This window comes from Trichomycterus rosablanca, chromosome 6, assembly GCF_030014385.1.
Source record: "Trichomycterus rosablanca isolate fTriRos1 chromosome 6, fTriRos1.hap1, whole genome shotgun sequence".
NCBI lineage: Eukaryota > Metazoa > Chordata > Actinopteri > Siluriformes > Trichomycteridae > Trichomycterus > Trichomycterus rosablanca.
Window position 1 is genome coordinate 37,841,779 of NC_085993.1, and position 20,432 is coordinate 37,862,210.

At 38.5% G+C, this 20,432-nt stretch overlaps 1 protein-coding gene across 1 annotated transcript; it reads right to left on the minus strand.

Moving 5' to 3' along the window:
- Positions 1-7,663: 7,663 nt before the first annotated feature.
- Positions 7,664-20,149, minus strand: c1qtnf6b (C1q and TNF related 6b). Its single transcript, XM_062996917.1, has 3 exons — positions 20,076-20,149; positions 12,192-12,395; positions 7,664-8,208 (listed from the first exon to the last, which is right to left on the minus strand). The coding sequence occupies exons 2-3, from the start codon at positions 12,385-12,387 to the stop codon at positions 7,664-7,666; spliced, it is 741 nt and encodes a 246-aa protein (XP_062852987.1). The 5' UTR covers positions 12,388-12,395; positions 20,076-20,149.
- Between the last annotated feature and the right edge of the window lie 283 nt (positions 20,150-20,432).

Here is a 20,432-nt window from a genome sequence, read left to right on the forward strand (position 1 = left end):
TGCATCCGTTAGTGGCCAGGGTGGAGTCCCAAACCAACTCTTTCTCTGTAATTATGACCCAGGCTGCACGCTCATGCCGGGGGTTAAAGTGGAGCTTGAGGAATGTTTGGAGGACGCCAGGGGAGGCTGTTGCACGCCAAAGTGTTTTGGCCAGGAATAAAGTATTTTTATGGCCAAAACAGAACACATTATGCAGACACTGAGAGATATATGCCAGAGTCTTGCTGGAATACACAGCCAGACCTCTAACTTCCTGTTTTATATTATTATTGCATGAATTAAATCAAAGATTGGCATGCTGAAGCACCAGGTAGAATGGGTGCCACAGAGCAACATGGTTCTTGGATATTTGGGTTTAATTCTTAGTTTTATTAACGGTCAGGAGTTTGCAAATGATTTCATTTGCATGGGTAACCTGCATGTTGGTATATTTGCTGATGTAAATTGCCCCTAGGTTTAAGTAAGTAAATGTGTGTTACCCAGTAATGGATTGGCACCAAGTCCAGGATATGCTCCTGCCTTATGCCAGTGTTTTTGTCCCTGGGCAGAATAAAGTGGTCAGTAAAAGTAAATGAAAAATGAAAAAAACAACTTCAAACCACTTTTTTGTTCTAAATTTATTGCATACACGGTACATACAAAAGTATTTACATAAAATTGGTCATTACTATTCATGTATACAAAGTGCACTTTAGCTGGTAAACCTAGAATGTAGCACCTCATAAGTCAGCACCAATGTAAGGTACCAGCATCATAAAAACCTGGGAAAATGTGTTTGAAGGAAACTGCAAAAGTATCTTACCCAAAACTTGCAAAATTTTGGTTTAAAACATACTATGATCAACTATATGGCCTAAGATGTGATGAGTCTAATAATTTTGTGGGCAGAATTATACCAGGAACTTTAAAAGCCTATGGAAAAAAATTTAGTTTCACTTTTCTCACAAGATCTTCTATGATTATAAAAAGTACTTTTCAGCCGCTCAGGTGGCACAGCGGTAAAATACACTAGCACACCAGAGCTGGGATTTTTTTATACATCGTATCGAATCTCAGCTCTGCCATTTGGCTTGGGCTGGGTGGCTTTGGGACAGTGGTAGCCTAGTGGGTAGAGCTTTGGGCTATCAACCGGAAGATTGGCAGTTCAAATCCAGGCTCTGCTATGCAGCCACTGTTGGGTCCTTGAGCAAGGCCCTTAACCCTGTCTGCTCCAGGGGCGCCGTAAGATGGCTGACCCTGCGCTCTGACCCCCAGCTTCCAAACAAGCTGGGATATGTGAAGAAAGAATGTCATTGTACTGTACATCTGTATACGTATAAATGACAAATAAAGTATATCTTCTTCTTCTTCTTCTACATGAACAATGTTTGGCTGTTGTTCATGCAGGGTAGGGAGCCAGATAGGGACCTTATAACTGATGCAATTACGACCTTTGCTGGCTGATTGATGGCGTCTGCACAGAGTAGAGAAATAATGCATTGATCAGGGTGTGGCTCTCCGTGCACAGAGCTGATCCGCATATGAACTCGCCTCGTGCAGGTGAAAAGATGCAGTCAGCTACTGCTCACGTGTCAGAGTGTGTCAGTTTGCTCTCCTAAATCAGGGCGGGGGTCAGCATCAGTAGAGAGGAAGCATAACGCAATTGGGTAGAAAATTGGACATGCTAAATGCATTAAAAAAGTACTTTTCAGTTAGACTACTATTACATATTAGTGCCATAAGCCTTATAGCCTCTGTTCAAAAGAAAAGAAGCACTTCGTACACCAAACATGCATTGGCCGAGTACGTACAAGCAATTTAAAGGGACATGCGTTGTATAACTCTTCTGTTTCTTTACTGAATGATTGGAACACTTTTTTTCATAAATGTATTTTGGGTTTTCTGAAAGTCTATACGTGGTTATGATTACTCTCTGTGACCATATAAAGCCATCTGACACATAAGTCTTTTAAAGTATTTCTTTAAAATATTTTTCAATAGATAAAATTAGGCCTTTTTCAATGCTGAGTATTCCAAATGTCTAAAGTGCAGGAGTTCAAGCTTTGCATTAAGTAATACTGCCTTGAAGTCTACAGGGACTTGATTGGATGCGAAAACAGGAACAGATTGTATTTGACTACGGTAATGGTACAGAAACCATAGTCATGATATTAAACCCAAGACCATTTGGAAGTACCAGCTTCATTTGAACCTAATGTATAACTCTTGTACAATAGGCTCCAAGTACAACTTTCGACTGTTGAGTCATTCCTCCACATTAACCTTTGTAGAAACCCTGAAACATGTTCAAACACTTGAATTGTATATGTTTGTACCAAAGGAATCAGACTTTTTGGTTGGCCAACTATTAAGCTGGAAATTACTGTATGCCATTATATGAAAATAATAGAACTAATAATAGAACTTAGAGGTGGTGCCCTAGTATAGTTGGAGTGACCATAATAGCGGATTGTGGCCGGTTATAAAAAGCTACATTGTAGTTAAGAATATATTCAAGAGATATTTTGTTCCCTAAAAGACTTTTGAACAATTCAGTCCCTCAAAAGATTCAAGGCCCCTTAGTGCCTTGAAAATTTCCAGCAATCTTTTTCTTCTCCCAAACATTCCGGCATCCTTGAGTCTTAAAATGATGTCAGAACTTTATAATGGCTAATGTTGGATTTTCTTGTAGCACAGAGTACTGAGATTACTTGGCAATGCCTAGTCAATGTGGCTATTTATAAAAAGCTATATTATAGTACAGTATATGTAACGGCTAACGTATTTTCTTGTAGCACAGAATAGTGAGTTTGACAGTAGAGGTTACACTGATCAGCCATAACATTAAAACCAGCTCCTTGTTTCTACACTCACTGTCCATTTTATTAGCTCAACTTACCATAAAGAAGCACTTTGTAGTTCTACAATTACTAACTGTAGTCCATCTGTTTCTCAGCATACTTAGCCCTCTTTCATGCTGTTCATCAATGGTCAGTACCCCCACAGGACCACCACAGAGTAGGTATTATTTAGGTGGTGGATCATTCTCAGCACTGCAGTGACACTGACATGGTGGTGGTGTGTTAATGTGTGTTGTGCTGGTATGAGTGGATCAGACACAGCAGCGCTGCTGGAGTTTTTACAAACCGTGTCCACTCACTGTCCACTCGATTAGACACTCCTACCTAGTTGGTTCACCTTGTAGATGTAAAGTCAGAGATGACCGCTCAGTTGGTCATCTTTGAGATCTTCATCAGTGGTCACAGGACGATGCCCACGGGGTGCTGTTGGCTGGATATTTTTGATTGGTGGACTATTCTCATTCCAACAGTGACAGTAAGGTGTTTAAAAACTCCATCAGCATTGCTGTGTCTTATCCACTCATACCAGCACAACACACACTAACACACCAACATGTCAGTGTCCCTGCAGGGCTGAGAATGATCCACCACCCAAATAATACCTACTCTGTGGGGGTCCTGTGAGAGTCCTGACCATTGAAGAACAGCATGAAAGGGGGCTAACAAAGCATGTAGAGAAACAGATGGACTGCAGTCAGTAATTGTAGAACTACAAAGTGCTTCCATATGGTAAAATGATAAAATGGACAGTGAGTGTAAAAACAAGGAGCTGGTTTTAATATTATGGTTGATCAGTGTACTTGGCAATGCCTAGTGAATGTGGCTAGTTATAAAATCTATATTATAGTTAACAACATATTCAAAAAGACTTTGAAACTTTGAAAATTCTTTTTCAAGGCACTTCTTTTTCCTTGCAATCTTTTTCTTCTCCCAAACATTCCAGCATTCTTAGGTCTTAAAAATAATTTCAGAACTATGTAATGGCTAATGCTGGATTTTATTGTAGCACAGAATACTGAGTTTGACAGTAGAAGTTACTCAGCAATGATTAGTCAATGTTTCTGAAGAAATCTAGGCTGAATATGCTAAACCAGCAAGACGTGAATTGAAAAATAACACAGTAAGTCTTAAACACAGAGAGAAAGAGAGAGAAAGAGATACTAATCTGATCCAAAACTAGCAAAAACTGAAGTTCCCCTCAGTGCCATTAAAACCACTTTTATACTGTGGGGCAAATTTAATGAGATCCAAATGCTCTGAGCTTTTTTGTAGATGTTTTCTTGCTTTGACCTGTATGTAATCTTCTGTTTAAGTCTTTATACAGTAATAATATCAGCACTTTTAACTTTATAAAGCAACCCAGCCAAGAGTGGCTTTTACTTCACTAAACTACCTGTTTAGGTTGGTAAATATGACATTAATAGCCAGTAAGTCTACCCAGAGATTGGATTTTTTTAGTAACGTTTATAATGACTGTGACTCTAGCTTTTGTCTTATTACCTAGTTTTAAAGCAGTATGTGTGGTTTATTTCTGGACAGATTCCATTCAGCCCCCACCACCACTCTTGATCCTGTCCTTCATTACTTGTGTTCTCTGGTACTGATTATAGATAGTTGCTCTGGCTTCCTGTTTCTGGTCTCTATAAACATAGCAGCTCAAACCCAGCTGGGTTTCCTTTCACTGACGGACAGGTGGCCTCTTTTACCTTCAGCTCCAATCATTATCAGCAGCTCAGGATAAATCCAATGCTGATTTGTCACTAGTGCGCTAAGATGGTTTATTTGCAAAATTGTAGCGTTTTGTGTTTATTTTGTATTCTATTTGGTTTGGGTTTGTAATTTTCATGCCTTAGCATGCAAGTTTTCCTCCACTTTGCATAATTTTAAACAAACTACCAATTTTTAGCAATCCCCGTGTAACCATAAAATAGGCTGCAAATGTCTGAAAATTACATTTCATGTGCCACCAGTTTAAATCAACAGAGTTTTAAATCAAATGTGGAGATTTATTTCCACCAGAGTACCACCAGAAACAGTTGTTGTCTACCTGATTACCAGCAAACTTGCCAGAGATGCCAATTCTAGAGCAGAGAGATTTTTTCTGCCTTTTAGTCAATGATGATGCAAGGCTTGTATCTGTAGACAGTGTCCTTATGTTCCAGCAGGTTTTAATTCACTACAGACCTTATTTTGGTGGTTCTTGGATTATATTCTACCATCTGGACAGATTTTATTTTAGTGTGAGGTCACAAATTGGGTTTTATTACTGACATTGCTAAGAGAATACTGTTCTAAGTAGATTTTAATGATGCAGTAAAATGTCCTCTATAGTCACTACACTTGATTGGATGTGACATGCTTCATGACAAAACTTGCTTACTTGACAATGCTGAGACAATGCTGTTTCACTTTTTCTACTCAAAACTGCCCTGTTGGCATGATGAGTTATTTACTTTTACACTGGACTAACATATGTGCAGAGGTGGAAAGTAATGAATTACATTTACTCGCATTACTGTAATTGAGTAATTTTTATTGTGTACTTTTTAAAGTAGATTTTACAACCTGTAATTTTACTTTTACTTAAGTATTTTTTGTATTAAGAATTGTAATTCGCTACATTTTAAATAACATCCGTTACTGAGTAAAAAAAAAAAAACTGGGAAACTGGAAAACTGCTCCAGTGAATGCTGGGATGGAGCATAAACTGGTGCTAAAATCTCAAAAAGATGGCAACAGACAAATGTATGTATATATTTTATATATATGAATGATCCGACATCATTCTGATCGTGTCATTTTCTGCTCTGGCTTTCTCAGCCAATCAGACCTTCTGATTTTTAAGTAAGAAATGTTGTTATTTGCATGTATTTAGTTTGCAGCGTCACACAGATGATGTGTCAATGAAATGCTTGATTGGCTTTCTAACGAGTTAGTGTTTTACTTCACAACCGGGAGATTTTTAATTATAAGCACATTTACAAAATAACGGATTATATTCCAAATGGGACACACGGTTATAAATTTAATAGCATCTGGAACAAGGTAAGGTAAGCAGTGATTATGGATTTTTTGCTGTGTTTTGGATTTTGGCCGCTGTGCCGTAATTTGCAATGAAAACAAAACATCAGTGTAAGCTTTTAACTGGTACCTAGGAAAGTAAAGGCACTAAGTAAAACGGCAAAATACAGTCGCTAATCTGTTGATGTTTTTTATCTGAACTTACATATTATTTGTTTATATCTACGCTACATTTCCAATATATGTTTTGTGTATCTTATATTGACTCGTGACTTGACTAAAGCCTAAAGACTCATGACTCGACTCGGACTCGTATTTTGTGACTTGTGAACATCTCTGCAATAAAGGCAACAGCTTTATTATGCAGTGTAAGCTGTGTTTGCCCAGAGAGACTGAACAAGCAGCTTATAAAAACTCGACATCAAACCTGCGCAAACATGTAGAGGTAAGTAAAATAACACTTGTGCCATTGCAGTCGCAGTTAAAATTGGTATTCGTAGTATTCGTGGTTTAGTTGCTTAAATTAGCCATAAGACATCAACACCTGCCATTGCTAAGACATTGCTAATGTTAGTTGGAAGTATTGACCTGGACTAAGTTAGTTAGCGTGAAGTCCAACAAGCTATAAAATAATGCTAATGTTAAACAGCGATTTATTAAGGATGAACAGAAATAATGCTATTTTGAATTGATAACAGCAGTTGCAGTATGTTAGTCTGTCTACATCCACACATTAACTGCTGATATGCACTGCATGGCTGGTGAGCTGTGTGAAATCTGCTGTATAATTGATCTATGAACCATTTTCTGTTGGAAAATTATGTCCCTACTTCTGTTAAAAAAAGAAACTAAGTAACGTTTACTCTGAGTACATTTTAAATGCTTACTTTTTACTTGAGTAGATTTTTAGACGTCATTTTACTTGTACTTAAGTAAAAGTAGTTAAAGTAATATTATCAAAGTAAAAGTTATCATAGTAATTGTACTTTTACTTGAGTACAGCATTTTAGTACTCTTTCCACCTCTACATACTGTATGTGCATGTTAACTTTCAGCCATAACGTCTGACATGTATTTACAGCTAGAAAAACAGTTGGCGCAACCGTTGGAAAGTCCAAAACTGTTATATGAAAGACTTCTTAATTGCAACCTGTTGGTACTGTCGACTCTGTGTTTATAAAAGCTTTGATTCTTTGTAACTGAATAAGATCTAACTTGGTTCGAGCCAGCCAATTAGACGGATTCACTTTGTGGTTTGCCCTGGCACTGTGGCTCTCTGAGCCTTTACTCCTGTCACTCTAAACTGGTGTTAATGTTTCTGTGGGAGCCTATCCAGCTGGCAGCAGACGTCTTAACCTTAACAAACATGCCATTATTCAGAATGGACTAGTTCCAGATACACATAAAGAACAAAAAGTATGGACCAGGCCAAATACTGACATATAAAGGATCATTTTCCAATCAGGATGTAAGGATCTCTGGAAATTCAGATACAGCACAGGTGACCTAGTTTCTTACAAGGCCGCTCTTCAGCCAAACTGATTCTATGTAACACAGCAAATTATATTGAATTAAAAATAATAAAGCGTTAAAGGAACGACAGCAGAACAGGCACATACTGTACACCTGTTTGCAATTTAGCCATGTTTAGCACCAATACATCAGCTCAATGCACATAATAAACAGATTTAGCATTGTTTCTTCATCTTCAGAGACCGCTGTTAATAAAAAATTTCCTGAGAGAAACGTTAATCCACGATTTCCACTCTGGATATCGGAAAACCATCCCTGTGATGCATTTGCTACACAGTAGGAGCCACAAGGTAGCCGTTAAAAGTGATGTACACGTCAACGTCATCGCTGTAGATGGCGTTTTCACGTTCCCGCTTGAACAGGCGCACCCAGACTTCGTCGTTGAGCTCCAGAGACAGCATGACGCTCTGGCTCTGCATGATGGACCGATCGCTGGGCTGAGCATACAAGATCACCTGCTCCTGCATATTCAGCATCAGGTGCAGGTAAGTCTCCTTGAAGTTCCAAGTATGAATGTTGATGTTGAAGAAGTAGACACCTGGCACATAGCAATAGAATTTGCCCTTGAACATGTTAAAGTGCTCATCCCGGTTGACAAAGACGGTGTCGAAGATCAGTGCTTGGTAGTAGTCGTCGCTGTGGAGGGCTTTTTTGCGGCCCACAGAGAAAGACGAATGCTGTATCTTGCAGGGATCTCCAGGAGCTCCAGCCTGCCCTCTGCTGCCTTTAGGACCTATGGAACCTCTGGAGCCTGGAGGGCCTTCTGTTCCTGGCTTACCAGGAGTCCCCCTTTCACCTCGATCTCCTTTATCTCCTGTAGGAACAGAACAAAGTATGGGTTTAACTAGTTTCAAATTGTTTTCACTTGCAAATAAACAGTAACTTACCACAATACCCATACATGGAGACTTGATGGGTGATTTTATCTTACTGGGGTTACTGGTGCTCACCAGCCTTGTTCAGATTCAACCATAAGTAAGAAGCCAGTAAAATAAGAAATCTAGTGTCTACCATGTGTAAAGATTGTAGACCTTGATATGGCCTCTTTACTTTCTTAAGTGCATCCACTGTCAGTCTTATCTGACTGACATCTAAATACACTCTGGTATTGTTAACACTCCCGGCTGTTCCAGTTCACCTCCAGCAAAAAAAAAAAAAAAATAGGTTCTGAGTCAGCACAGACAAATGAGGGGAAGCCTAGTACTCTCAGAGCTTTAATCTGCAAATGCAGTCATACACGACACACATGTTGCCACTTGTAGATTACTGCCACATAAGCAAGTTTCTTGCCAAGACCGCACGCCTCTGGAGTCTGCTGTTGCCTCACAGGATGAGTTTTTGTTTCCTCTCTGCTGGGATGAGTTTGGTTTTGCCATATTTTCCAGTACATTAAATTTGACAGGTATTTACATTTGTAAAAACACAGTCCTATGTTGTCATTTGTCAAATGTGGTAGAACATGTATGGTCTGTGGTTGATGTGTAATGTAAATATGTGCATTAAACCAGAAGCAAATGATTTGCATCTGGGTTAAAATAATTATAATTAATCTTAAATTGTCAACAAACACTCCCCCACAATTATTTTCATAGTTTTTCTGCCAGAGATCTTTCTAAATCTGTTGGTAATGTAGTGTTCTATACTTTCCTTTTCGTATATGACATGGCCCTTAAATTAATAAACACTTATTACATTTTTGACTGTCTATAGCAGATACACGATCAGCCATAACATTAAAACCACCTCCTTGTTTCTACACTCACTGTCCATGTTATCAGCTCCACTTACCATATAGAAGCACTATACAATTACAATTACTGACTGTAGTTAATCTGTTTCTCTGCATGCTTTGTTAGCCTCCTTTTATGCTGCTCTTCAATGGCCCCCCTATGACCACCACAGAGCAGGTATTTTTTGGGTGGTGGATCATTCTCAGCACTGCAGTGACACTGACATGGTGGTGGTGTGTTAGTGTGTGTTGTGCTGGTATGAGTGGATAAGACACAGCAATGCTGCTGGAGTTTTTAAACACCTCACTGTCACTGCTGGACTGAGAATAGTCCACCAACCAAAAATATCCAGCCAACAGTGCCCCGTGGGCGGCGTCCTGTGACCACGGATGAAGGTCTAGAAGATGACCAACTCAAACAGCAGCAATAGATGAGCGATTGTGTGGACAGTGGACAGTGAGTGGACACGGTATTTAAAAACTCCAGCAGTGCTGCTGTGTCTGATCCACTCATACCAGCACCAACACACACTAACACACCACCACCATATCATTGTCACTGCAGTGCTGAGAATGATCCACCACCTAAATAATACCTGAGATGGACTACAGTCAGTACTTGTGGAACTACTGAAAGTGCGTCTGTATGGTAAGTGGAGCTGATAAAATAGACAGTGAGTGTAGAAACAAGGAGGTGGTGTTAATGTTATGGCTGATCAGTGTATTTTCTGTGTATAAATAAAGTCAGCATAAATGATTTTTATAAGCACAAAGTATATGGAACAGTGGTCTATCTGCCAACCTTGGAAAGAAGACTCAACTATTACCTCAGTAAATTTTAGTACTTATTATCTTTTATTTATTTAGTAGGATTTTAGTGTCATATTTTACACACTTTGGTTACATTCATGACAGGACAGATATTTACTCATTACACAAGGCTTATCAGTTAATGTCAAACTATGTAACAAATTATGTATCTCCAATTAACCTACTGCATGTTTTTGGACTGGAGGAGGAAACCAGAGCTCCTGGAGGACATATCACCACCTGCTAGTGCAGAACTCTTATGCCTCTTTTCCTCCAATCCCAAAGGGTGGATCAACACAAGCCAAGCCTAAAGCTTGAAGAGTGCAAGACACAGAACAGGGTTTGAAAAATGCTTTACGGTATGTTGGGAATGGACCGTTTCTGACCTATTCGTCAAGCATCATTGTTTTAAAATGAATGCAGGCAGCTCCAGAGCACAGCAGTGGGTGATGTGGCAGCACTTGAGTAGGTTAAATACCAAGCATGCAGCTGCTTTTTCAATGGGTTGCAGATGGCTGATGTTGGGCATGGGAAGACCTGCAAAAAGGGAGTTGCAATAGTCCAGCATTTAGAGGAGAAAAGACTGGACAAGAATCTGGGTATCTTCCAAGAAGTGAAATAGATTTTTTTCAGATTGTGTAGAGAAAGAACCTGCACGGCTGGGTTAGGCTGACACATGAGCAGAGATGGATAGCTGGTTATCCTTAACAAGATGTTTTTGTATATTTTGACAGATATGATAAGATCTTGGCATGGAGTTGTATCCCCAGGATATACAATATACAGCTATTGCTAAAAGGTATAAAAGGTATCAACCATGTAATATAATGCAATTGTTACCAATGTTGTAGCAACAGCGTAAAGAAAAGAAATCTCGGTGCTCTGATCTTCTACTCCAGTGACAGTTACTACTATAGAGCCCTGCAAAACCTGAGTGTGTCAGTAACACAGACACTCAGCTTCAAGTTTATTACAGGGAGGATTAAGTTTATATGGAGGAGATAATGTGTACATGAGAATGTGAGCCTATGTGCAAGCTTAGCTGCTGGGAACAAAGAGAATTATATACAAGCAGAACCAAGTTAATGGTTAGGGGTGTTGGGGTTGTTTAACATTCAGAGCGGGAACAGAACCTGTTGAGACTGGTTGAGCTTCCAAGGTGAAGAGTGTTAGAGCTGCAAAGGGGATCAATCCAACTCCATATGAATGCACATGGTTTTGTAATTAGGTGTCCAAAAGTCTTATGGTATGGTGTCCACTTACTTTGTCCAAACTTACTTAAGCATAGAAATGTTAAAAGATACCATGGGATAGCATAACTTTACCAAGAGAGCAGGTGTAAAGAAAAAAACAGAACCAATTGGGACTTCAGTAAAAAGATGTAGATTCCCCATGACACTTTGTATGCCCACCTTTCCATGTAATAGGCAATCTACTGACAAGCTGAACCAGGTGGTGAACATCTGAAGCCTTAGCTATTCTGGCAGTTTAAAGCTTTTCAGGAGAAGCCACAATGACAGTTTCTGTGATGTGAGCTGCTTTGATATAATGATTCTGATGATTGGAGATCATTTTGGGTTAGGAAAAGACATAACCTAATCTAAATGCTCAAATGATGTTGTTGCTAATTAAATAGGAGGTTTTGTTCTTGCACAGCAGGTTCTAAGCCCATAGTGATGTTCGAATTCATGCCAGATCACTTTTTGTTGGTTCTTTAATATATTTATACTGTATTTATGCCATAAACTTGGCATTAAAGAACTTCCAATACCACCAAATCCATCCATTGTGGTACAATGTATAAAACTGGCAGTCGTAAACACCAAAGATATGCATTTCATTAACAGACTGATGACAACTAAGTAGCTTCTTTTTTCTCTACCTGTATTGCTATGTATTCTATTTATTGTGTTATGATTATTACAGCCCCCTTTGTTAAAATTGGCACTCTATATTATAATATATAATTTAGTTTTACTGTTTTTGCTTTGATTGCCACAACTAAAATACCACAGAATGATGTTCTGATAAAATGTCTGATAGAGCTGTGGGCTGTTGTCTAGCAAAAAGCAAAACTGTTTCACTATCTAGTTTTTCCAGATGACACCGGACTAAACACTGACCAGGATAAAGGAGTTGGCGAAAATGCATGAGTTAACCAACCAATTAATCAATTATTTAATTAATCAATAAATTGGGCTAACCAAACACTATAATGACAATGAGTGAATAAGTTTTGTATTCTCTCTGAGTCTTACCTTTGAGAATGGTCATGTTAATGTATGTTCGAATCTCTGGTGCCTGATAGGCCACAGGGCGAGGTGGGGACGAGGTGATCGGCGGGTCCAGGGGATCGCAGCACCTGCGGCAGTATTTGGGTGGTGCCCTAGAAGGGGAGGGGACTGAGGCCACCAGGGGCAGCAGCAACAGCACGGGTAGACAGAATCCAGTCATGACCAAACCTGAAGTGAGTTCAACAGAAATGAAAGAGATGGACAGAACTTAAAACTTAAAACAATCTAAAATAAAGCTTAAACACATATAAAAGAAAACTATACATTTGTGGTTGATGAGAGATGTGTAAAATAATTAAACCAGATGCTGGTTAGTGTGTATTTATTAGAAAAGGACCATTAATGCATCACACTGTGGCCTGTTACAGCATTTTGTACTATTGCTCTTAAAAGAGGTTATACATTTAGTACAGAATCTGTTCTCTTGTTAGCCAGTCGATAATTCTAATGAAGAGACTCAAAGTTAATGCATGTAAGGAACATGCATGTTCAGTGAAAAATGGACTCTGTCAACACTTAAGCAAGATTTATATCAATTTATATCAAGTTTCTCTTGTAAAATTTCTTCACTTGAGCATTAAGGTGACAATATAAAAGCAGGGTCTTCTATCTTGCTTGACTGTGTCTAATGTTACCAATGTTTTAACAGCCTCTAGTGTATGACAGACCTTTTGCGTGATTTTTAGATTATTTTTGATCATCTGGACTAATGTTTTATTTAAGTATAAGGTCAGTGTTTGAGTTTTCTTATGTGAAGAGGGTGGTCAGAACCAAGAACCACTAAAAGACAAGTGTTCCATAAATTAGATGTGCTTTAAGATGAAGTGCACCAAGAGAACTATGATAGACAGCTAAATGATAGATAGTCAAGTAGTTTTACTATGGAGGGTGTTTTGCTGGCATGTTTGAGCCTTTAGAGTGAATACAAAATACTACAGTGGTACCTTGAAACTCAACATCAATTGGTTCTGGGACTGGTGTTAAGTTTCAAGGTATTTTTTCCCATAAAGATGTATGGGAAACCTGTTAATGCGTTCCATGGTCCCATGGACTTGCATATATTTTCGGCTAATGTAAAATAATGGGGTTGTTTTTGACACTTATACACTGAAAATAACACAAATATCATATAAAAGCCGCTCAGGTAGCGCAGCCGTAAAAACACACGCTGTTCACCAGAGCTGAGATCTCGAATACATCGTATCGAATCTTAGCTCTGTCTGCCGGCTGAGGCTGAGCGGCCACGCGAACAACGATTGGCCTGTTGTTCAGATAGGGGCGGGATTTAGCCAGATGGAGACTCTCTCAAACTAGTGCGATTACGACCTCTGCTGGCTGGTTGGTGGCTCCTGCATGGAGATGGGAAAGGAGTGCAATAGAGGGTGTGGCTCTCCGTACACAGTGCTGTACTGCACTGCACTCGTCAAGTGCAGGTGATGTTCGATTGCTGTGCACGTGTCGGAGGGGGCGTGGAGCAGCCTCATCCTACCCAATCAGGAGCAGGGACTAGCATTAGTGAGAGGATGATTGATGGGTAGAAATTGGATGCGCTAAAGTGGGAGAAAAAGGGGGGAAAAAAAATATTATATAAAAACACTGAAAAAAAAAGCTGATTCTTACAATTTCTCAGAACTCCAAGCTGTAACACAAGTGAAACAGGAGGGAAACATTGAGTTTAAGGAAAACATTGAGTTTAAGGGTACAAATTTCTCGATGAAGGGCATTGAATTTCAAAGATTTTGAGTTTAGGGGACGCTGAGTTACAAGGTACCACTGTATACAGAGCTGTGGAAAATTATTGCCCCCTTTCTGATTTTTATATTTTTTTATATTTTTAATTTTGTAAAATTAATTTTATTATTATCATTATTAAGTCATCCAACACACATGCAATCCTTGTGAAAATGTAACTGTGCTTTATTAACTGACTTTTTTTGGCAGCAAATGTATTTTGATAATTATTAGTCTTTAAAGGAAATTTAGCTTATTTTTTGTAGTAATGATTTAAATCAGACACGTTGACAGGTTTTTAGGTGTTGCCATAGCGGGCGTATTAGGTTTACATCAGGAACATTGCCTCATCCTCAATTTATAGACAGAAAACATTAAATTCATACAGCTTAATAACAGCAAGTTGTTTAGTCTACGATGCAGCAAAGCACCTCAACACCTTTACACTTCGTCATCTTTAATTGTTGGTATAATTTTCTTATTACAGTAATTACAGTAATTCATTTCTCTCATAACCCCATTTCCAGCCCAGGTGTCGAAGAAAATAAGTGACACCACGTGAGGTAGAATTATAATGTTTGTTTGGTGACCATGTTTAATGTAGCAAACCTGTAATAAAACGCTATGTTGTCTCATGCTAAATGAGCCCCAAGGATGCCTGGTCAGTGCTGGTGATATGAGAAAGGCCAGGGAAGAAAAGAAAACATAAAATTCAGACTGTAATGTCTGCTGACAAGGGCAGAAATAGAGGTCAGGCTTTTGGCAGCTACAATAGACAAAGCAATGAGAGAGAGAGAGAGAGAGAGAGAGAGAGAGTGAGTCTAAGCATTTTAGTAGGGTTGTGTAGTTTTTGGCAGCAATTTTATTTTATCACTGAGCTGCACTCCTTCAGACCTCCCCACCACCCCCAGCATTTGTCTGTCACAGCACTATTTTTTCACCTTTTCGAAAACATCTGCAGGTGCATATGGAGGTATGTTTTTTAAATGTATTTCATTTTTATGTTAGTAAACGTATGACCAAATTTTAAATGCATTTTAAATTAAGTTAATGTTCATCTAGCACTTGTAATTTACAGATATACTTTGGTATTTTGTAGGCTTATTTTTATTTACCACATTTTCTTAGACTCCACTGTGTTAAAAAAACATTTTTTGAGACCCCCTTGACACAGATTCTATATTATTCGTTTTATATATATACCATATTATTTTATACATATATATATATATATATATATATATATATATATATATATATATATATATATATATTTTATTTATTTTTTTATTATTATTTTTTTTTTGGTTTTGTTTATGCATTTTCTCCCCCTTTTCCCATTTCCCCCCAATTGCGTCATGCTTCCTCTCCACCAATGCTGATCCCTGCTCTGATTGAGGAGAATGAAGCTAACCCACGCCCCCTCCGACACGTGGCAGCAGCCGTATGCATTTTGTCACCTACACTTTCATGAGTGCAATGTGGATCAGCACTCTGTATGGAGAGACACACTCTCACAGCACTCTTTTCCCGTCTCTGTGCTGGCGCCATCAGTCAGCCAGCAGAGGTAATAATTGCATTAGTTATGAGAGAGTCCCTATCTGGCTTAATATCCCACCCCTGTATGAACAACAGAATAATCGTTGTTCATGTGGCTGCTCAGCCCAGCCGGCAGGCAAAGCGGGGACTAGATACAATGTATTCGAGATCCCAGCTATGGTGTTTAGTGTGTGTTTTTACTGCTGCACCACCTGAGCGGTCATTCTACATTATTCTTACGCTTTCTGCCAGGATGACAAAAGGTATTGTGTTCTTATTTTTATGGGAAGTATTTTTTTTTATTTTGGTTAATGTAATGCAATGTAATTTTTGGTAAATGGAGCTTCCTCACCTTGGTATACTTCAGCTGATTTAAAATCATTTATAGTTGCAGTCTGTTGACCTGTGCACTTTTGTAGGGGGCAAATCAAATATTTGCCCTTTATTAAAGACCCAACATAATAAAATAAAATAGATCTACACTTGACATCACAAGAGATCTCCCACATGTCAATAGCCTATTGATTTTCCCATCCCATCACTTGATTTTTTTCTGATTTTTTTATTAAATGCAATGGGACCCCCCTCTAGGCTCATTGAGGCATCCCCACTGGTTAAGATCCACTGATGCAGACAAACACATAAGCTGAATTTTTGGCAAAAACTTTGGGCAAAATAAATGCTTTTTCATCAGATAGTGTCATGCTAGTGTTATATCTAGATGTATACCTAGTTGGAGATTTAAAATGGGTGGCATATTACCAAGCAAGCCATAAGAATACAAATTATGATCATCAGTGACAAATGCATGCTGGCATTACGACAGAAAAAGCATGGCTGCTTGCAGTGTGCAAACTAAAACCACATGTGCAAGAAGTTAAAAATCAACTGGAAAGACAGCTGAGCTAATAAGTAGATAAACATTGTCCTGAAACGGTTAAATTATTCACTGAGACATTTTTGGCAAAGTGGCAGGCCTCTGGCCATCTTTTTTTTCCTATTTTATTTATACATTTTTCCCATTTTCTCCCAATTTAGCGTAGTCAATTGGTCTTCCGCTGCTGAGGAATCCCTGATTGCAGTCCAGGTGGGTATATTGCTGCTCACCCTTTTTCACCCATGCATTCTGCACAGTCGCCTGTCTATCTGCTAATCAGGGTCCTTACACAGTGTTTAAAGACCCCACCCACATAGTCCAGTCATCCCACCCTAGCAGAAATGTTTCTGCTGCAGGCACTGCCAATTATGCTTGCAAGATGGTGCCCAGTCAACCAGTGGCAATGCTGAGTTTCGAACCAAGGAGTCCAGAATCTCGGCGCTGGTGTGCTAGCAGAATATCTCGCTGCGCCACCTGGGCGCCGCCTCGGCCCATCTTGCTTGTAAAGGACAAGACATTGTCATTACCCATTCCTATACATTACCCAAATGTAAATTATATATTTTTAAGCATAACATTCATCTGTTTGAAAATGAAATTGATAGGGCTTTAAGTTACTAAATCCTATTTAACAATGATAGAGAATTTAAAAATTGTGAGTCTGTTAAAGGAACTCTCGTGACCTTGGGAAATTAAAGCCAAATACATTTTTACCCTAATGTTACTAATGTGTTGGGTTTAAATACTTTCTTTTGTCTTATAATGTTTTAAACACATGTTTAAAGTGAATATATGCACTAAAGTACAGTATATTGAATACCAAAAATAAATGTGGTTGAATACTTTTCTTTTTCCACTCTATTAATAATGATTTACAATGCTGTACACAGTCCACAGTCTTAACATTACCAGATCATTAAACCTGTACCAGGGGTTTTACTGGCACTCCCGGCACTTCTGGCTTGTCTGTTCTCAGTTACTGTGTGGCTGTAACACATGTAGGCAAAAAAAAAAATGAGCGAAAAAGGAAACATGCTGTGTTTCACAGAGTTATAAGAATGTTAAGCAGAGGACTTAGACCCATATTTTTCATATGTGACAGATTTTGGGCATATTCCTTTATGATGATAAAATATACTGTCAGCCTTTATTTTTCCTTTTTTTTTTTTGCCGGAAGCTTGTCAGGCTTGTTTTATTGGTACTAATGCAGTGACTTTGCTTTTATAATGAGATCCAGGTTTATGTGCCACGCAACTCATCCGTTTATGATCCTTGAACCCATCCATATTTCTCTCTGTCTGTTCATTTTCATCTGTGATAAATCTTCATGATTTATAGCTTCCTACATATGGAAATGACCTGTCTGGATAAGCCCTTTTTAATCCAACAAATTTAGCTAATCATGCATTAGTTATAGTCCAATGTTTACATACACTTTTAAGAGACGTATGTCAGTGCAGGCATGGAATTTTACTGATTTGTTTAAAATCAAAGCAAAAATGAAAGGGATTTGTACAACCCCAAATCAGAAAATGTTGGGACAGTATGGAAAATGCAAATAAAATAAAAATGCAGTGTTCCTTACATTTACTTTGACTTGTATTTGATTGCAGACAGTTTGAACCCAAGATATTTCATGTTTTGTCTGCTTAACTTTATTTCATTTATTAATATACCTCCATTCCTGCATTTCAAGCCTGCAACACATTCCAAAAAAAGTTGGGACGGGGGCAATTTAAGGCTAATAATGAGGTGAAAAAACTAAATAATGATGCGATTCCAAACAGGTGATGTCAACAGGTGATTGTAATCATGGTTTGGTACAAAAGCAGCATCCAGGAAAGGCTGAGTCTTTGATGAGCAAAGATGTCCAGATGATCTCCAGTTTGTCAACAAATGCGTGAGAAAATTATTAAAGTGTTCCTCAAAGAAAGATTGAAAGGGATTTGTATATTTCTTCCTCTAAAGTACATAATATTATTAAGCTATTCAAGGTATCTGGAGGAATTTCAGTGTGTAGAGGGCAGGGACGCAAGCCTAGGCTGAAAACCTGTGATCTGATTCCACAGATGGCACTGCATCAAGAACCGTCATTTATCAATAGCTGATATAACCACATGGGTGAGGGATTACTTTGGCAAACCTTGTCAAGCACTACAATACAGAGTTACATGCACAAATGCCACTTAAAATTTAAGTTATATTAAACATGTCCTTAGACGCATCTGAGATGGACCATCATGCAGTGGAAATGTGTGTTGTGGTCAGATGAATCAGTATCAAAAAGGACCATCAAAACTGTTATCAGAAACAAGTCCAAAAGCCAGGATTTGTAATGGTATGGGGCTGTGTCAGTGCCCTTGGCAAAGACAATTTACACTTCTGTGATGGCAGCATTAATGCAGAAAAGTACATTGAGATCTTAGAGCAACATATGCTGCCTTCAAGACGTCATCTTTTCCAGGGACGTCCATGCATTTTTCAACAAGACAATGCAAAACCACATGCTGCACACATTACAAAGGGTAAAGATACTGAACTGGCCTGCCTGCAGTCCTGACCTGTCCCCAGTAAAGAATGCGTGGAGAATTTTTAAACGGAAAATGTGGCAACTATAACCCAGTACTGTTGCACACCCTAAGACGTGTTTGCAGGAAGAATGGGACAAAATAAAAGCTGATACACTAAATCACTTGGTCTCCTCGGTGCCAAAACATCTTTTAAGTGTTGTAAGAAGGAATGGCAAGATTACAGTGTGGTAAATTCTTTACCATCTTAACTTCTTTGGAATTTGTTGCAGTTGTGAAATGCAGGAATGGATGTAAATTAACAAATGAAATGACGTTGACCAGACAAAACATGAAATATCTCAGGTTCATCCTGTCTGTAATGAAATAAAAGTCAAAGTAAATGTAAGGAACACTGCATTTTTATTTCAATTGCATTTTTTATACTGTTTCCAACATTTTCTGCTTTGGGATTGTAATTGCTAAGGTAGAAAGTTTACTTTATTGCATAACCTCCTAATTTCTTGAACTGAATACAGACTGAATACAGCTGGGACATTGGTGACAATGACCACAGTCAATCCTGTTTAATTACATGAACACACTCAAATTAGACTGTCATGGCATGAAATGCTCCTTATGTAAGCATTTAACCTGTATGTACTATATGTATGAATGTGTGTATGTATGTGTGTATGTGTATATGTATGTATGTGTGTGTGTGTGTGTCTATGTGGGTGTGTGCATTTAGGGTTGTATTTTGGTTTGTGAGTATTTGTGTGCAAAGCTGTAAAATATTGCCTGATACTAATATAAATAATAATAAGTTTTTATGCTACTGTTAGTTTTAATCTACCCTAAATCTGGAACTTTTTCAGTTTTTTGGCTGCATTTTAAAACTTCTACTATTTAGCATAGTTAGTACAGTCTCCTACTTAGACCTGCAGGAGAGAGATTAATCAAATCCAGATGTTAATCTGAAGGGAAAAAAAAAAAAGTAGAGAACAAGCCACGTCCTCACAGAGAGGAAGCAGCAGGAATAACTGGAGGAATCTGCAGGCAGCATGCACACACTGCATCTGATGTAACTAAGTTCAGGACGGCCTGAGTGCCAGCACAGCAGATTTCCTCAAGATTGTCTCAGGAATGTCAAGCAAGCAAAAATATTGTATCATATTTTAAAGCTTTACTCACCAGCGAGATCCTCATGCAGCCGATCTGATTCTTGCTGCCTCTAAGAGATCAGCTGAGAATGCTCTCTCTCTCTCTCTATCTCTCTCTCTTTTTCTTTTTGTGGTGGAGGAGTTTCCTTATGAACTCTGTATATGATCCTCCTCCTACACTGCAATTCACCCTTTAGTTTTTTTTTTTTTTTTTTAACTCCCTCACACTACCCCTCAATCCATGGGTTCCTCAGGACACACGGAAAGATGTCTAACAATGCTCTCTGCATATATTTATATTGTATAAAATCTACAAAACTGTAAATTGCAATAAAAGGACATGTAATATGTAATGGAAATGAGGTTTGCATTTAGTTTGAAGTGGTCT